The following is a 16,578-nucleotide window of genomic DNA, read 5'->3' as shown; positions in this document are numbered from 1 at the left end:
TTCCAATATCGGTGGGGAATGGGTGGAGTGAAGAGACCGGAGAGAATGAGCAAAGAAGTATAGCCTCCTATTATCCTCTTTCAAATAAAGACCAAATTTGCCTTTGTAAAATATTTGAAGAAATGAGCAAAAATGGTTTGACTTCTGTTTATGTTTGGTTTATATGTTTTTGGCTTGGCTTTTGCATTTTCTATAATATATTATTTGATTTATGTAAGAGACTGATTTTATGAATTTTTGGTGACTACTTTCCTAATGGGAAAGGACAAAGTGATCTAAGCTTAATGTACACATAACAATCTTTTAGTAAAAATAAGTATAATCATATTTCTGAGGATTTTTCATACTAGTAACTATTTTTCTTTCAACAAACAAAGGTATTGGAATCTCATTTTGGTGACAAGCACATTATTTAGAGGAAATTGACCAACAAAACTAGAAAGCTCATATGACAAAGTAATAGGTTTTGTTGTTGTTTATATTTTATTTTTATATTTGATACAAGTGCTAAAAGGAACCCATAAACTATTTATGCTATTTTAAATTTCTTTTGAAATTTAAAACTTTTGAAAGTTAAAATTTTTAAAAAGTTAAAACTCTTTTCATGAATAACTTTAATAGTTCTGAGAAAGAAATTTTATGGTTTTTCTAGTTTTCCTTTAATCTTTCTTAATTGTTGTAAAATAAAAATAAGACTACTAAAAGTTTTTTGGCAACAAGAGCAAGGTACCATTTGAGTAGTAAATAATTTTGTAGAATCAAATCAATCTGGGCAAAAACCACTGATGATAACTTATACCAACATTATTTCTATGCTATTATAGTATCAATTAATCACCTTCGGTAAGTACAATTTTCTTGCACAAATAAGCAAGAGGTAGACAACTCATACTTTGCGCCAATAGTTCCTAAAATTGTCAAGAAAAAGTAGAGTAAGCATTTTGTATTTGTAAAACAAAAGGCTGATAAAATGTATAAGCCAAAGAATGTTTACCAATCTATCGTCTTGTTTTTAATAGATGCCTAGTTTTCCCTAATCTTTTGGATCTTTGTCTTGAGTCTAACAAACCATATAGTCTTTGCCACAATAACCTTTTCCATGATGTCATCACAAAATCGATAATAGGCAATCGTCCATGACGTTTTGAATATCAAAACAGCACAAAACCCCCAAAAGCCTACAATAATACCTAGCCCTATGCTAACAAAAAACCCGGTCATTTCAGATTCATCATCTTTCTCTTTCTCAATCTCCGTATGGGGGGATGCCTCATTTGTTGGACACGGTGATAATGGTTGTCCACATAGGTTGTCATTACCAATATATATTGATGAGTCGTTGAGTGTCTGTAACTGAAAACCAGATGGTATCCTCCCTGACAAATTGTTGTATGACAAGTTTAGCTTGCTCAAGAAATATAGTGTCGTTAAGCTTGAAGGCACTTCACCAAAAAGTCTGTTTCTGGACAAATCCAAGGATTCCAATTGTTTCAAGGCTCCAATCTCATTGGGAATATTTCCTTTCAAAGAATTACTTGACAAGTTCAAGCTGATTAGTCCAAGGAGACGTGTCAATTCTTCGGGAATGTCTCCAAATAGACTATTTGCTGAGAGATCTATGAGATTAAAAAATCCAAGTGCCCCATTATTTTCAAGTTCCACTCCATTAAGACTCATTACAATATTATCCAAGAATTTCAGTTCTAAAGCACTTGTACTAGCGTAAAAAAATTGATCACTAGCATCATGTATATTAGTCATTGCAGTAAAGTTCCCCAAAGATCGGGGAATAGCCCCTGATAGATTGTTGTGTGAAAGATCGAAGTAAAGAAGAGAACTAATGTTCGATATTTGTGGAGGGATATTTTCGTAAATCATATTTGACCGTAATGATAGAATCCTCAAACTTGATAAATTCTCCCCGAACCATGTCTGTATGACTCCAGATAGTTTGTTATGTGCGAGATCAAGAACGAGCAATAACTTCATCTTTTTCATGGTTGAAGGGATTCTCCTGGCAAAATGTTATTCCTCAAGTGCAATGATGTAAGGAAAGGTATGTCACTCAGTGATCTCGGAATTTCACCAGAAAAACTATTGTTTGAGAAATTTATGTACCATAGAGACATTGATTTATTTTCCCAGCAGTCAAGAATATTGCCATGTAGATAATTACTTGATAGATCAAGATATTCTAAGGTTTCTAATTTGCAAAGTAAGGATGGAATGCTACCATTCAGAGAGTTATTTGAAATATCCAAGTAACTCAAAAATGGCATATTCTTTTCAAGAATTGGTCCAGAAATAGAATTGTTTGAAAAATCCAAAATTTGTAGGAATGAATTTGGCAATTTGCCCTGAAGTTGGTTGTGAGAAAGATCCAAATGTTCCATGTTGACTATAATATTCTAAAACCCATCCGGGAGAACATCTGAAATACTTGAATTAGACATATCCAGCCAATAAATGTACCTATGGTGTTGCTGCCATGACGAATTTTTTTGCTCCACTCCACAAGACAATATATCAATGTATTCGATGTTAGGAGGGAGTCATTGAGAATTAACTTTCCAAACCAAGTTGTTGTGTGCCATTCTAATGAACTTCAATCTTTCAACTTCAGTTAAAAGAGATTCAATGATGACAAATGTGAAGGAATTATTGCCAATATCAAAATAGAGCAAGTTTGACAGTTTTCCAATACTTTCGGGAATATAGCCTCCGAGTTTGTTGTCAGCTAAGTATAATTCCTCCAGTGATGATAAACTCCCAATCGAGGAAGAAATGAATCCCGAAAATAAGTTGTCAGATATATTAAGGAACTTTAAGGTCTTCAAATGACTGGTCTTTCCCAACCAAACTTGTAAACTTTCCTTCAATTGATTTCCACTCACATCCAAGGTTTCCAAGCTATTAGCAAGTCATCCTGTCAATCTCTCCCAACTACTAATAAAATTTTCTTTTAACTGTAAAATCCTCAAATTGCATAAATTACTAAAACTTCTTGGAATCCTACCATCAATGGAATTATTGCTCAAGTCAAGAAACTCAAGAGAAGTGAGACTTCCCATAGTAGATGGTATTGAGCCACTAAACTCATTTCCACCTAGATCAAGATGTGTGAGACTGCTGAAATTAGTCAACCAATTCGGCAAATCTCCTGTTAAGTGATTGGAATTCAAATACAATTCTTTCAAACTTTTGGCAAGACATCCTGTCAATCTTTCCCAACTGCTAATAAAATTTCCTGATAACTATAAATACCTCAGATTGCATAAATTACTGAAACTTCTTGGAATCCTACCATCAATGAAATTGTGGCTCAAGTTAAGAAACTCAAGAGAAGTAAGATTTCCTATAATAGAGGGGATTGAGCCACTAAACTCATTTACACTTAGATCAAGATATGCAAGGCTGTTGAAATTTATCAACCAATGGGGTAATGTAGAATTAAATTGGTCATCAGATAAATCAAGGACATTTATAGATGTGAGGTTAGAAAATGGAAATGATGAATGGATATTTCCTAACATGCAATAGCTCAAATGTAACTCTTTCAAAGAAGAAACCTTGTTGATTTCCTGTTGCCAATTCAATGCCCTTGTAAGGTCTAGCTCTGAGAGATCAAGGTATTGTAGAAAAAATAGAGAGGAAAGCCAAGAAAGGTCATCAACACTATCGAAAGACACAAAAACATATCTGAGATCAAGAGTATGCAAATTAGAGAGGTTGCAAAGCTGGTGTAGAATATTTCCAATGAAATTTGCATAAGAGTGATTTACATATCTGAGATGTTCAAAAGAACCAAAATATTTGGGGATATGAATCATACTGAAATCGTTCAAGCTCAAATCCAAATACTTCAGATGCTTCAAATGAATCAAAGATGAATCAATCTTACTACCCAGTCTGGAGTTTAATAATGGCATCCCATAGTTGTCCAAGTCTACATTCCGAAGATCCAGCATAATAACATGACTAGTAGTATTCTTGTAGCTTATACCAGTCCATTTGCAACAATCCTCCCCTACCCACGAACAGAGCTTACTTACAGTAGGATCATCAAGACCCTGTTTGAACTTGAGGAGAGCTTGTCTCTCTTGTTCATGGCAGCCACTCACGAGAGTATTGAGAAATAGATGGAAAACAACATATAAGAAAAGAAGAGCGGGAATTGAACTACCCATAATACTCATTGCAAGATATGGAGAAGAAAGAATTCCTTGGGTTATTTATAGACTTATCTAGGATGATTTATCGCCCGTCCAACGGGTTAGAAATTTCTATGGCCCGTCCAATGGGTTAGAAGCCTTTCTCGTCTTTGGCCCCAAAAGAATTATTAGGAAATAAAAATGGAGAACGATTTCACCCTTTTTGCTCAATTAAAATTTTAGTTTGTATAGCTAATGTACATTTTTGGGTCTATTCACTGTCAAAAGATACCATGTGGAAAACTTTTCGGCTGTAAAAAACACAAAGAAGAACCATTTTGCACGTCAATAGACTTTTAAGACTTGTCACTGGCCCCTTTCAATCCTTTCCTTTGAGAAAGGAGAGCAAGATTGATGCCTGTCGTGTTCCATGGGTTAGAACTTGGAAGGACAACCTTAATCAATCTGTAATTATGCAAATGATAGCCACCTGATGCCATTTAAATCCCCTTTTTTTATTCTACTCGGCAAAAATGGGGAAAGGTATAGTCTGGTATTTTAGATTCATCATATAACTCTTAAACGAAGGTATTCGTACTAATATTCCAATTAAGAGTTGTTCATTAGAAATATTATTTTGTAGAGGCTCTTGAGGTGATTCATATGGTTGCTCTTGAGATGATAACATCATCCTCCTTTTCATGAGATTGATTCATTACTTCAACATCTTTTCTACTTCTATGCAATTTCTTTTTCTCATAATCTCACACTCTATATCCAAATTCGACATCTCTATCTCAATATCCAAAAAAGATGCATTGGATAGATTTAACATCAAGTTTTGACCTATTTTATGTAATTACATGCATAAAAGCTTTACAATCAAATACAATAAGTAAGAATAAGAATCCTCTTTTCAAGTTCATACTCTCTAGGAAGTATTGTTTTTTTTCTTTCCAAAAAGATATGAAGGACTCCTCATTGCTTTTCCCCATTATCCATTATGATTTAGGCAACTTAACCATGCTAAACATGCACCATTGTTTACTCTTATTTTTTAATATGAAATTTTTTTCTGCCCGCATTATTTCTCTTGACTTTCAAAAATGTTAAAATGAGCAAATACGAAAAATAAACCAAGAATCGATACGATAGTTCTTGATCACTTGCGTATTATTATACAATAAATAACTTTTTATCACTTCTTATGGCAGCACAAACTCAAGAAATCCCATAAAAAAGAATTATATTAGAAATTTTATTAAAAGAATTATATAAGAAATTTGAATCGGCAACTTATTTGGTCTTGGTATCTTACAATTTGATCAGTAATCTCTTCGTAGGAATGTTTCCTCCTAATGCTTTAAGTGCACCAATCTCTTTGGTAGATCCCTCTCACACAAGTAGGGGTTGAGTTTGTGATAGAGACCCAAAATTACTCCAACAAAGAAGAATAGACGAGGACAAAAAGGAAGAAGAAACAAGAGAAAAAAAGGTAGCACACATGTGGACCCATGCACAAGCATGGGGGACGTAGGAGCTCAAGGGCAAAAGAGGAAAATGATACTCAAAGGTAAAAGCGGATATAAGATTAAAAATCAATGGTAGAAATTGGAGTCCTACCTTCCTTTTGATGGATCACTAGAATTTCTACATTCATTTGTTAAAAAATCTCTAGAAGATAAGATTGTAATTGATTTAAAAGTTTCCTAGATTCTCTCCTTTGATTTTATAATCACCCATGGAGTCTAATTGATTGAGAAGTTTTCCTAAACATGTAATGAAAAAAATATAAATAGGGGTCTTGGAAGAAAAAAACAATCATGCCTATTCCTCGAGTCTCTCCTACCTTGCTCTCCTCCCCATCTCCTAAAACTCATCTCCCTCTCCCCTTTCTCCCACTTGGTATCTATCCCTTTCTCTTTCTCTCTCTCTCTCTATCTCACCATTGTTTAAATGAGCTTTAATTCTTTCATTGGAAGCTGAAAAGAAAAGACCATGACGAGGTTCTTATTAGTTTGTTCAAAGGTTGGTATGATCTCCTTAAAGTATGCTTATATGGAATCCAGTGACCGATCAACAGTGGGTCCTGGTGCCACATGTGTGGATGTATTTAACTTTACATGAGATTGTGTATCTAGTGTTGCATGGGGTCACCTATCATGAAGAACATGCAAATAGTGACTTTGATTAATTTGGTGAATATGAAAAATAGTCAACCCTGTACAACAATGCATATAATGTTTACATTTTTGAACATTGAAATGCTTTCTTATTTTATAAGGCCTTTTAGTATATTTTCTAGTTTCCTTGTTTCCTTTCTTAAAGTCTTGGAGAGTCAAATTTCCTGTGATGTGAGGCACGATCATCTTCTTTATTGTCATTCGAGCTGATTGCCATCATGCAGGCCGACCTTGATGCGAAGGATAAATCATCACGACATGGTGACATTTGTGATGGCTGACATGTAAAGTTGCATGACTCGCTTGTATAGGGGGATGGATGGAGTGAAGAGACCAGAGAGAATGAGCAAAGAAGTATAGCCTCCCATTACCCTCGTTCAAATAAAGACTAAATTTCCAAAGACAATCAATTTATTGATTTTTGGTAATGGGTAATAACAGCTAGTTTGGCTTGGAGAAGTTATAAAAAACTTACTAAAGTATACATAGAGAAGTTAATGAGTATTTATTGGCAAAAACTTTGAGCATTTACTCTCAATCTTACAAAATTTCTCAAAAGTACTTTAAAGTGAAAGAGAGAACTTCAACCTTGCAAAATTATCTTCTCTTTCCATTCATATCCTTTTGCAATATAGACAAACTCCCTCACTCCATATTATGTTGCTAAAGAAGTGAAAGTTTGAATCTCTCACTTTGAAGAACTCTCCAAATAAAAGGTGTTAGTTTTCTTTTCTTTTCTTTTTATCTTGTGAAAGGTTTATCTAGAACCTATTCAACCTAGATACTAACACCAATCTCTTAGGGGGACTGTTATTGTAAAAATATGTATTGAACTACATGTGACTTAAAGAAAGTCGAAATCTCTTTGTGTAAATTCCTGCTATTAGAGCTTTGAAATAGTAAAATTTCTTGAACGAGAGTTCTTGGGCTGTGAATACCATTATGAAAACATCGATAACAAAAATTCTCCTTGTGTTATGTTATGTGAATGTTTATTTTTCATTAAAATTGTAAATTTATATGATACTTTATTTATACGTCTTACATAAAATTTAATTTGAAACACTCCAATTCACTCCCTTCTTCATAAGCCACTTGGACCAACAATTGGTATCAAAACTCAGCTAGAATATTTCGATATGACATTTTTATATCATTATGTGCATTCCTGCAACTAGTTGATTAGATCTTATATAATGACTCGATCAAACAATGCCTTGTTCTAAGTTTCGTAATAGGTTAATTTGAATCAATTAATACATATCAAATTGATTAAGTACCTAACTAAAATTTGAAGGTCCCAAAATGAAAGACCTTTACCATTGGCAGAATGTTGGGGAATCAAAGGAGATGAGAAAAACACAATTCTCTCCCCTACAGCTTTTCAGGTCTGTTTGGAACCCTATTGAAAAGAAAAAGGAAATACAAGAAAATAAAAATTTTACTATTATTATTCTAAAAAATTGTTAATAATTTTTTTTTTATCATTATCTTATTTTCACTAACGATTTTCTTTTCTTTTCTAGGGGTTCCAAACAAACCCTTAAGGTTTTCCTCCCTTCTTTTAGCCAAAAATCACTTGAAAAAAATGACTCCATTTACAAGGAAAGAATTTTTAAGGAAGGTGGAATAACAATACTTTCTGAAAATCCATTTGTAACTGAAAACGATTTCTACCATTTTCTGTAAGTGGCCAGGCCTGGAAACGAGCAGTTTGTGCTCGGAATGGCAATGAGCCCATCAACAGCAGTTTAAAACTTTGAAGTTCAGGTAGCTGAGTAGTTCAACTACGTTGTAATGCAAGGAAAGGAAGGAGAAAATTGAAAGTATATATAACCCCACTAAGAACCCACTAGGCTCGAAGGCTGAGACTAGCACTAATGCTCATTTTTGCACTGAATCTCATGATTGGAAGTTTGCTGACCGATATCCCAAGCAAAACTAGATAAAATTCAAAACAAAATGGAGATTCAAACCATCTAGTTAACTTGAATGGAGGAGATGCAACACTAAACTGGTTCTCATACATCAAGAGAATTTCCCTGCAGCTCTACTCAAACTGAGAAAGGAAAAGGTAGATGAACAACCAGGAGGAATAACCAGGAATAGCCATGCACAGCATTGAATTAGGGGCATTGCCATCCGGACCAAATCATGCTAAACTTGATATATCAAAAGTCACGATCGATAGATAAAAACCAGATAAATATGTGAACAAAAAATAAGAATAAGAGGAGATCAGACAATTGAGAACCGAAGTTACCAACGATTCCATACAAAAACACCCAGAAGAAAACTGAAACAAGAGAAACCACCAAGCAGTAGTTAAAGGTAACTCAAAACATGTTCTAGAACAAGAGGGTTGTACTAATTTTTAACAAGCTTAAACCAATGCACAAACAGATAAAACATTTGCAGAGGAAGCTTAAACTATAACAAAAACGAAGTCACAAACATAGACAGTACAAGAAACACACATAGGCAGCTAAAAAGTAGTTGAGAATAAGCAAGCCTGCATGTTTGAAACATTATCTGACTGGTAATCAGAATAATTTGATCCCCTCTGAAAGATGGAGATTGCGTAATTAAAAAACGTTTGGCTAGCAGGTACCAAGTCCAAGCAATCCCCAGTAATGATGCCGTGCTTAAACCACCTGAAGGAGGCCTACAGACTAGAGACTGGTAGTCTCACCTTGGAGCAAAAGACAGGGAGATATGAAAAATTTTCGTGGCTTCAGTAGGATTCCACCCAAGATGGACCATACAAGCGGAAATGGAATAGAAAGCTACACCATGTTAATGTACTATAGAGAAGGACCACAGGTAGAAAGTTGAGAAAGCAACACCTCATCAAAATATTATGGTGTTCCATAAAAATATACTCAGAGTCATGACAGCATCAAAGTCGCAAATAAACACAATAGTCCACTCCATTGCAGTCGTGTAGCAGTGACTTATCTATTGCAATTACATTTGTATAGATAACAGAGTACAAATGTGATGGTTACATTTTTATTGGTCATGTGTCAATCCTATTATTCATATGCCTTTCTCCATATTGCAGTGGCTTAGGGTTAAATTGCAAGCTCCCAAGCTTGTTTACTTATAGTTTGACTGTATCATTCTTTACATTTTCGTTTTTAGAGTGAGAAACCAATAAATCTCAACCTTGGAAAAGCTCAGACAAAGATCATGGGCAATTCTGAGTATGCTAAAGATCAAAAAGTAAATCCATGCTGACAGGTGCATTTCAAACGAAGGTATTCTAAACTGTACTCTCAAACACCATTTCTTTATCATTTATCAACCATTAGACAATTATCCCGAAGTGGTCCAACATTTCATAGAAAGATATCCTTATTGGAAATAAGCCACATAATTTACTATAAAAACAAGACTAGAAATCCATTAGAACTCATCTAGCACTCCCATGCTGAAGTAAAGCCATGAGGAAACCAGTCCCAACAAGGCATATCCTCAGTGGTGCTTAAAGCTTGGATCCTTGACAATTGTCACTGGACAGGTTGCAGTGGAAATAACATAGTTTGAAACACTCCCTAGTATAATCCTGCCAAGAACAAATTGCTAGAAATCAATATGTCGATCAGTAAAATGAGTAGACAAGAGTTCCAAAAAGAATAATAGATGGATTCACTTTTGGTTGAAGAAGTCAGCCCGTTCGGCTAGAGTAAATTTCCGCTCAATGCATTTTAACGAGTGCATTTGTGGCCAATTTTCTACTTATCCATCAGCTTTTCCTAATGGCTGATGCATGTGTAAATACTACAAAAGATAAGGAAATAAAAACAGAAAAAAGAAACAGACTCGAGAGTATATTATCTTGATTCAAAAACACAGGGGGATTCCCTGACCATTGGATTTTGGAGAGCGTGGAACTCATGAGATCTTGTAGTAGTCTAGACACCCCTTCTATTCAGTTTAGTTTGGAATAGATACCTTTGGATCTGCCCCAGACCTCTGCTTCCCATGACCAACGAATCAAGCTTCAGGTCATCAATAGCCTGCAGGAGCTTGTCCCTTGCATCTCCCCAGTAAAGCTTAGCCACAATGTTCACCTTTTTTTTTTTTTAACAGACAAGAAAAAAAAATGAAGAATAAGCACGATATGCTAATCTATTTGAAAAAATAAAAAAATAAAAAATAGAGCACGACCACCGAAGACAAGATGTACCTGTTTTTGCCTCGCAACTGTGTCTAACATGTCCAGAACTTCCATATCAAGTTCCAGACCGTACTGCTGCATCACTTCCTTCTCCCGAAACTCCACCAAAGGTATAAGAGCTACGCAGATCAATAGATATCAGACGCCACAGTCCGTAAAAAAACACCGGAATCTTTCTAAAAAGGAAAAAAAACGAAGAAATAAAACACGGAAGCAAGCGTATTAACAATTAAACATACGAGCTCCAGTTTTGGCCCAAAGCTGATGTTTAGTCTCGTCGGCATCATCAGATCTGACATGGATGACGACGAGGGTGTCACCTTTGTCGAACAAGTTATCGATCGCCCATTTCAGTGCATACTTGCTGCTCTTAGAGAAGTCGAGGGCAACACCGATGTTTCGGTCTCCTCCCATATCTCTCGTATCTCTTGGACAATTTCGTGAGCTCAAGCAGTGAGACCAGGCGAAATTGATAAATGCTCTTCGGCAAGGCCAATCCCTATATAAAGGATGGAAACGAAAAAGGGTCTGCGTCTGTCTCCGTCTCTTTTCCTGGGAATTAAAATTTCAGAGAGAGAAAAGGACAACTCTATCGATGTCTAGGGCATATCGCTTCGTGTCCAAACGTGGAAACACGAGCGCGTGAACGAAAATGTTTTTAATGATTAATAACTTAATAGGTCATCTTTTATCTATGAATTACGGATTTAACATCAATTACTATATAATCCATAAAATTTATAAATTTTAGGAAATTTTATTGATTATACATTAATTAATGTCAAACCCACAATTCATAGATTAAGTATATCACATTTCTAATTCATATTTTTTAGATGAAAATACCCTTGTTTTCAACTAATATATCACGTTAAACGCTTAGCTAATACAAACCAAAAGACCAATATGTTAAGTGCGAAAAACCAAATACCTAACCCAGGTGAGCTAGGGGTAGACGAAACCTAACCCAAGTGGACCAGAATCACCTAGTTCTGACACCCACCGTTCCCGTTCTTTACCGCTCTTATACCATGTTAAACACCTAGCCAATACAACCCAAAAGACCAGTCTGTTAAGTGCGAAAAACCAAATACCTAACTCAGGTGAACCAGGGGTGGACGGAACCTAACTCAAGTGGACTGGAACCACCTAGCTCTGACATATCATCCACATTTTTCCCATTATAGGGAAATTTATAGATTATATATTAATCAATGTTAAATCCATAATTCATATATCACATATGCCCCTATTTCTAACCGACAAGTAGCTAATAAAATAGAAACATGATAGTAAATAATATAATATTTTACTGTAGAGCAACATAACATAGTATTCTATTACAGAGTAGTCAGAACAAGGGCATTTTATCTCAAAGACTATGAATTATGAATTTGATATTTTTGATCTATCAATTGTTGATACATATTTTTATATTTTATGATAACAAATTCATGATTTATGTATAAAAAATGTTATATATATGATTTATTTATATTATTTGTGACAAAAATGTTCTTAGTTTCAACTCGCAACTATCTCATGACATATGTTATAATGGTTCATAATATGGTATTTTACTATGGAATAACATAATTATACTTACCGATAAAAATAGTTTTTTAGTGGTTTATAAGAAAAAGATATATAGAGACATTTTTTCTATAGTGAAATATTATATTGTATTGTTATAATCCTATTTTTTTATGAGATAGTTGTGGTGTAAAAATAGGGGCATTTTTATTTCAAATAATGAAAATCGTAAATAAAAAATATTTGATATACGGAATGTAAATTTGCCATCATTGAATAAAAATCTGTAAAATTTCCCACTTTTAACCGGTCGCCCATCTAACGGATTGCTCCCACCTTCTGGGACTACGGTCGCTTAATTTTTCTCCCGCCAAATTCCTGCTCTAGTTAGTTTTTGTGGATTTTCCTGCCTTCGATCCCTTCCTGTCCAAACTCGCAGCTTTCTCTGTATCCTCCGCCATGGATTCTTCTCCCATTAACAACACGAATGGTAACTCTCTCTCTATTTCTCAGAATTGAGTTGGTGCTTCAATCTCTTTTCGGCGCTTTGATTGATTAATCAAGTTGCTTTATTTGCAGGTCCATCTTCTCCGGACGACTCCTTCTCCAGTCCCATCGTCGCCAGTAATTCCTCCCCGACTCCGTCCTCCACTAGCCGCCGTCGACGATCCTTCACCACCGCTGGCTCTCGGACTTCCCCTCCCCTCCCTTCCCCTTCTCCATCCCTCGACCCCCTTTTCTCCACCCCCTCGTCCGGCCGCCGCAGGTCCCGCCTCCCGTCAGCTAATCCCACTTCCTTCTCAGAGCCACCATCTTCAGACCCTGAAAACGCCGACCCGGATGTGCCGCCTCCGACCTTCGTATGGGGTACCAATATCAGCGTCCATGATGTCAATGCTGCCATTAAGCGATTCCTCCAGCACTTCGAACTCACCATTCCGACCTGGAGGGAAAGTACATGCAAGCCATTGATCGGAGCATTGAGCTAGAAGGCGAGTCCATCGATGTGGATGCGCAAGATATCTATGATTATGACCTTGACCTCTACAACAAAATGGTCACCCGTTAGAAGTTCTCGCCACCTTTGATATAGTTCTCATGGACATGGTGAGCAATATAAATCCTCTCTTCGAGAAGCATATCCAGGCAAGAATTTTCAATCTGAGATTCTCTGTCTCAATGAGGAATCTGAACCTATCAGGTTTACCTCTTTGCTTATTTTACCTGTTGCTGAGTTTGATTCTTTCTATTCTTCAGAACATTTTTGTTTTGGAACTTTGCATTTTCAGATATTGAGAAGATGGTATCCATCAAAGGGATGATTATCCGGTGCAGCTCGATCATACCTGAAATAAGGGAGGCTGTTTTTTGTTGCCTTATGTGTGGCTACTACTACGATCCCATTGTGGTGGACAGAGGTAAGCTCTTACCTAACTTCTAATTTATTCTTGATATATTTAATTGTGACTATGATCAAGCTGGGTTCTTCCAGGCCGGATTGTGGAACCGACTAGATGTACAAGGCAAGAATGCTTGTCAGTAAATTCAATGACTCTGGTTCACAACAGATGCAGGTACTGGAATTGCTTTGATTAGTCATCGGTTTTCAGCATTCATTCTTTGGTAAAATTAAGCTCGCTCCTTTGTGAACTACAGATTTGCAGATAAGCAGATTGTGAGACTGCAGGAGACACCAGATGAGATTCCAAATGGAGGGACTCCGCACACAGTCAAGAATGCTAGTCAGTAAATTCAATGACTCTGGTTCACAACAGATGCAGGTACTGGAATTGCTTTGATTAGTCATCGGTTTTCAGCATTCATTCTTTGGTAAAATTAAGCTCGCTCCTTTTGTGAACTACAGATTTGCAGATAAGCAGATTGTGAGACTGCAGGAGACACCAGATGAGATTCCAGATGGAGGGACTCCGCACACAGTCAGTTTATTGATGCATGACAAACTTGTTGATACTGGTAAACCTGGTGATAGAGTTGAAGTCACTGGGATATACCGGGCTATGAGTGTTAGAGTTGGGCCTACACAAAGAACTGTGAAATCTATATTCAAGGTATCTTGCATTAGAATTTTAGTTGGTTGATAATGCTATCAGACACATGGAAGTCAAGTGCAATAGCTTAATCAAACGTGAATTTTCAGACATATAGAGATTGTCTTCACTTGAAGAAAACGGACAAGTCTAGGTTGCAGGCAGAGGACCCCATGGAAGAAGGTGTTATTGGTTCAAGAGGTGCTGAACCTGTCGATGTTTCATCAGCATATGCTGAAAAGGTATACTTAGTTGGTTCAAGAGGTTGCTTTTGTTTTTTGTACGCAGAGGTTATCAGATGTAAGTGTCTGACTTTACCAGTATGGTCTGTCGGGAGAGAAATTGAAAGAACTATGTAAACAATCGGATATATATGACAGACTAGCGAGATTTTTGGCTCCAAATATTTGGGAGTTAATGAAGGCCTCCTCTGCCAGATAGTAATGAGCTCAATGCCCCTGCACTGTTGCTCATTTGGTTAATTTAGAAAGGGCATGTTTTAATATGCATACTCATGTAACTTCAAATCTTAGTTATTTTGGGGAAGTGCTCTGAAGCTCCAATCAGGCACAAGCTTTCGTGGCGACATAAATATTCTGCTCGTGGGGGATCCTGGAACCAGCAAATCTCAGCTACTCCAGTACATTCACAAGCTTTCACCTTGCGGGATCTACACAATTGGAAGAGGGAACTCTGCTGTGGGATCTGCATATGTCACAAAGGACCCTGAAACGGGTGAAGCTGTATGATCTACTTGACTTTTACATTTGTTCTGTTATAGGTTTCTGTTTGCATCAAACTCTATGCTGAATTCGTCCCTTCCCTTATATTTTGGCTATAAAATTTTCAGGTTCTTGAGAGTGGAGCCCTTGTACTTAGTGACAAGGGCATCTGTTGCATTGATGAATTCGACAAAATGTCAGATAGTGCAAGAAGTATGCTACATGAGGTGGTTATCTTCTAATGCTATAGTGATGAGTTAACTTGTGCATTAACTCATTTATTTGAATCATCTTGAGAGCTTTTGCTTCTCTGCAGGTGATGGAACAACAAACTGTTTCAATTGCTAAGGCTGGGATAATTGCTTCCCTTAATGCAAGGACTTCTGTATTGGCTTGTGCAAATCCAAGTGGATCACGCTACAATCCTCGCTTGTCTGTGATAGATAACATCCATCTTCCTCCCACACTGTTATCTAGGCAAGTGACAGACCTCTCTCTCTCTCTCTCTTTCTGTGTTTATAAGCATTGCTGATAGTCTCTCCATCTCAGGTTTGATTTGATTTACTTGGTTCTTCACAAGGCAGATGAACAAACAGATAGGCGTCTGGCTAAGCATATAGTGGCTTTGCATTTCCAAAAACCTCAGGTCTTTAGGCTTCCTTTCTTTCAAATTTAGTCTGTGTTCTTGTCTTTGCCTTTATTGAAAAAACCTTATTGTTTGGTTTGAAGACTTCATTTGAGGATGTCTTAGACCTTTCGACTTTAATATCCTATATTAGTTATGCTAGAAAGCATATTCATCCTCAATTGTCTGACGAGGCTGCTGAGGAATTAGGATACGTTGGGATGAGGAAAAGAGGAAACTTTCCTGGTAGTAGTAAAAAGGAAAGCGGGGTGAAGACCATCCAGTAACATTCGTGCTACTTAATGAATCTCTCATGACATCTGAATTTATTCACTCTTAGGTGATAACTGCTACCCGAAGGCAAGTTGAGAGCTTAATTCGTCTCAGTGAAGCACTTGTACGAATCCGTTTCTCAGAATGAGTATGAAGCATCTACTTGTTAACTGATATTTGTGATGATAGCATTGAAAATGGCAGGAAGATGATGCCAGATCTATATGCAGGTTGAGGTAGGCGATGTAAATGAGGCATTTAGGCTCTTGGAAGTGGCACTGCAACAGTCTGCTACTGACCATTCAACTGGTAAATTAGTTTCATAAAAAGATTCTCACCTTATCATTCCCACTGTGGACTCTTTTAATGGAGTTTATGATTTGTCATAGGGACTATTGACATGGATTTGATCACAACCGAGGTATCTGCCAGTGAAAGGATGAGAAGGGAGAATATCTTGGCAGCAACCCGCAGCCTAATAATGGAGAAAATGCAAATAGGGGGATCCTCTTCAAGGTAAGGCTGGGTTAATCCTCCTCTGACAGTGTCTTGTATTGCAAGTTGGCCCCTTTCTTAGCCTTTTTTTTGTCTACTGTTTCAGTTATTGGAAACTATGAGGAGGCAAAGCTCTATGGAGGTCCACCTCAATGATGTGAGTAGAAACTGTTTTTTTCTTATGAAATTAAAAGAGATTACTCTCATATTGATGGTGTATTCTAACTGGTGAGGTCCTTTGTTCTATCATGTTTCCCAGCTACGGAATGCTGCACTTTCACTTCCTAGTGAAGGATTTGTTTCTCTTCATGGTGACAGTGTGAAGAGGATTTAGTGTGATTAAAACCTTGTTTGGAATGGGAATT

The 16,578-nt window shown here is 36.6% G+C and overlaps 2 protein-coding genes and 1 pseudogene across 2 annotated transcripts; 1 reads left to right on the top strand and 2 right to left on the bottom strand.

Annotated features, from left to right (window-relative positions):
- Positions 1-886: 886 nt before the first annotated feature.
- Positions 887-4,187, bottom strand: LOC137943539 (receptor-like protein EIX2). Its single transcript, XM_068789029.1, has 6 exons — positions 3,284-4,187; positions 3,017-3,160; positions 2,577-2,737; positions 2,119-2,408; positions 1,070-2,014; positions 887-908 (listed from the first exon to the last, which is right to left on the bottom strand). Exons 1-6 carry the CDS (start codon positions 4,185-4,187, stop codon positions 887-889), a joined length of 2,466 nt encoding a protein of 821 aa, XP_068645130.1.
- Positions 4,188-9,610: 5,423 nt separating this feature from the next.
- LOC137944282 (universal stress protein PHOS32-like) lies at positions 9,611-11,075 on the bottom strand. Its single transcript, XM_068789919.1, has 4 exons — positions 10,757-11,075; positions 10,527-10,636; positions 10,292-10,410; positions 9,611-9,902 (listed from the first exon to the last, which is right to left on the bottom strand). The coding sequence occupies exons 1-4, from the start codon at positions 10,929-10,931 to the stop codon at positions 9,812-9,814; spliced, it is 495 nt and encodes a 164-aa protein (XP_068646020.1). The 5' UTR covers positions 10,932-11,075; the 3' UTR covers positions 9,611-9,811.
- A 1,434-nt stretch (positions 11,076-12,509) lies between these two features.
- LOC137943538 (DNA replication licensing factor MCM4-like) lies at positions 12,510-16,349 on the top strand (annotated as a pseudogene).
- The last annotated feature ends 229 nt before the right edge of the window (positions 16,350-16,578 follow it).

The sequence above is a fragment of the Aristolochia californica genome, unplaced genomic scaffold, assembly GCF_029961685.1.
Source record: "Aristolochia californica isolate CCGP_79_NKW_82.1479 unplaced genomic scaffold, dmAriCali1.0.hap1 SCAF_11, whole genome shotgun sequence".
NCBI lineage: Eukaryota > Viridiplantae > Streptophyta > Magnoliopsida > Piperales > Aristolochiaceae > Aristolochia > Aristolochia californica.
Note: the sequence above shows the minus strand (reverse complement) of the source record. Positions and strands in the feature narration are given on the sequence as shown.

Excerpts from the sequence above, each read along its gene's own strand:
- LOC137943539 (XM_068789029.1), bottom strand. The coding sequence starts at position 4,187 with ATGGGTAGTTCAATTCCCGCTCTTCTTTTCTTATATGTTGTTTTCCAT. Across the intron at positions 3,161-3,283 it reads TAGGATTCCAAGAAGTTTCA|GAGATTTGCCGAATTGGTTG; the intron begins GTAATTTATGCA and ends ATCACTTAACAG. Across the intron at positions 2,015-2,118 it reads AATAAATCAATGTCTCTATG|GAGAATCCCTTCAACCATGA; the intron begins GTACATAAATTT and ends ACATTTTGCCAG.
- LOC137944282 (XM_068789919.1), bottom strand. The coding sequence starts at position 10,931 with ATGGGAGGAGACCGAAACATCGGTGTTGCCCTCGACTTCTCTAAGAGC. Across the intron at positions 10,637-10,756 it reads TTGGGCCAAAACTGGAGCTC|CTCTTATACCTTTGGTGGAG; the intron begins GTATGTTTAATT and ends TGATCTGCGTAG. Across the intron at positions 10,411-10,526 it reads CAGTTGCGAGGCAAAAACAG|GTGAACATTGTGGCTAAGCT; the intron begins GTACATCTTGTC and ends AAAAAAAAAAAG.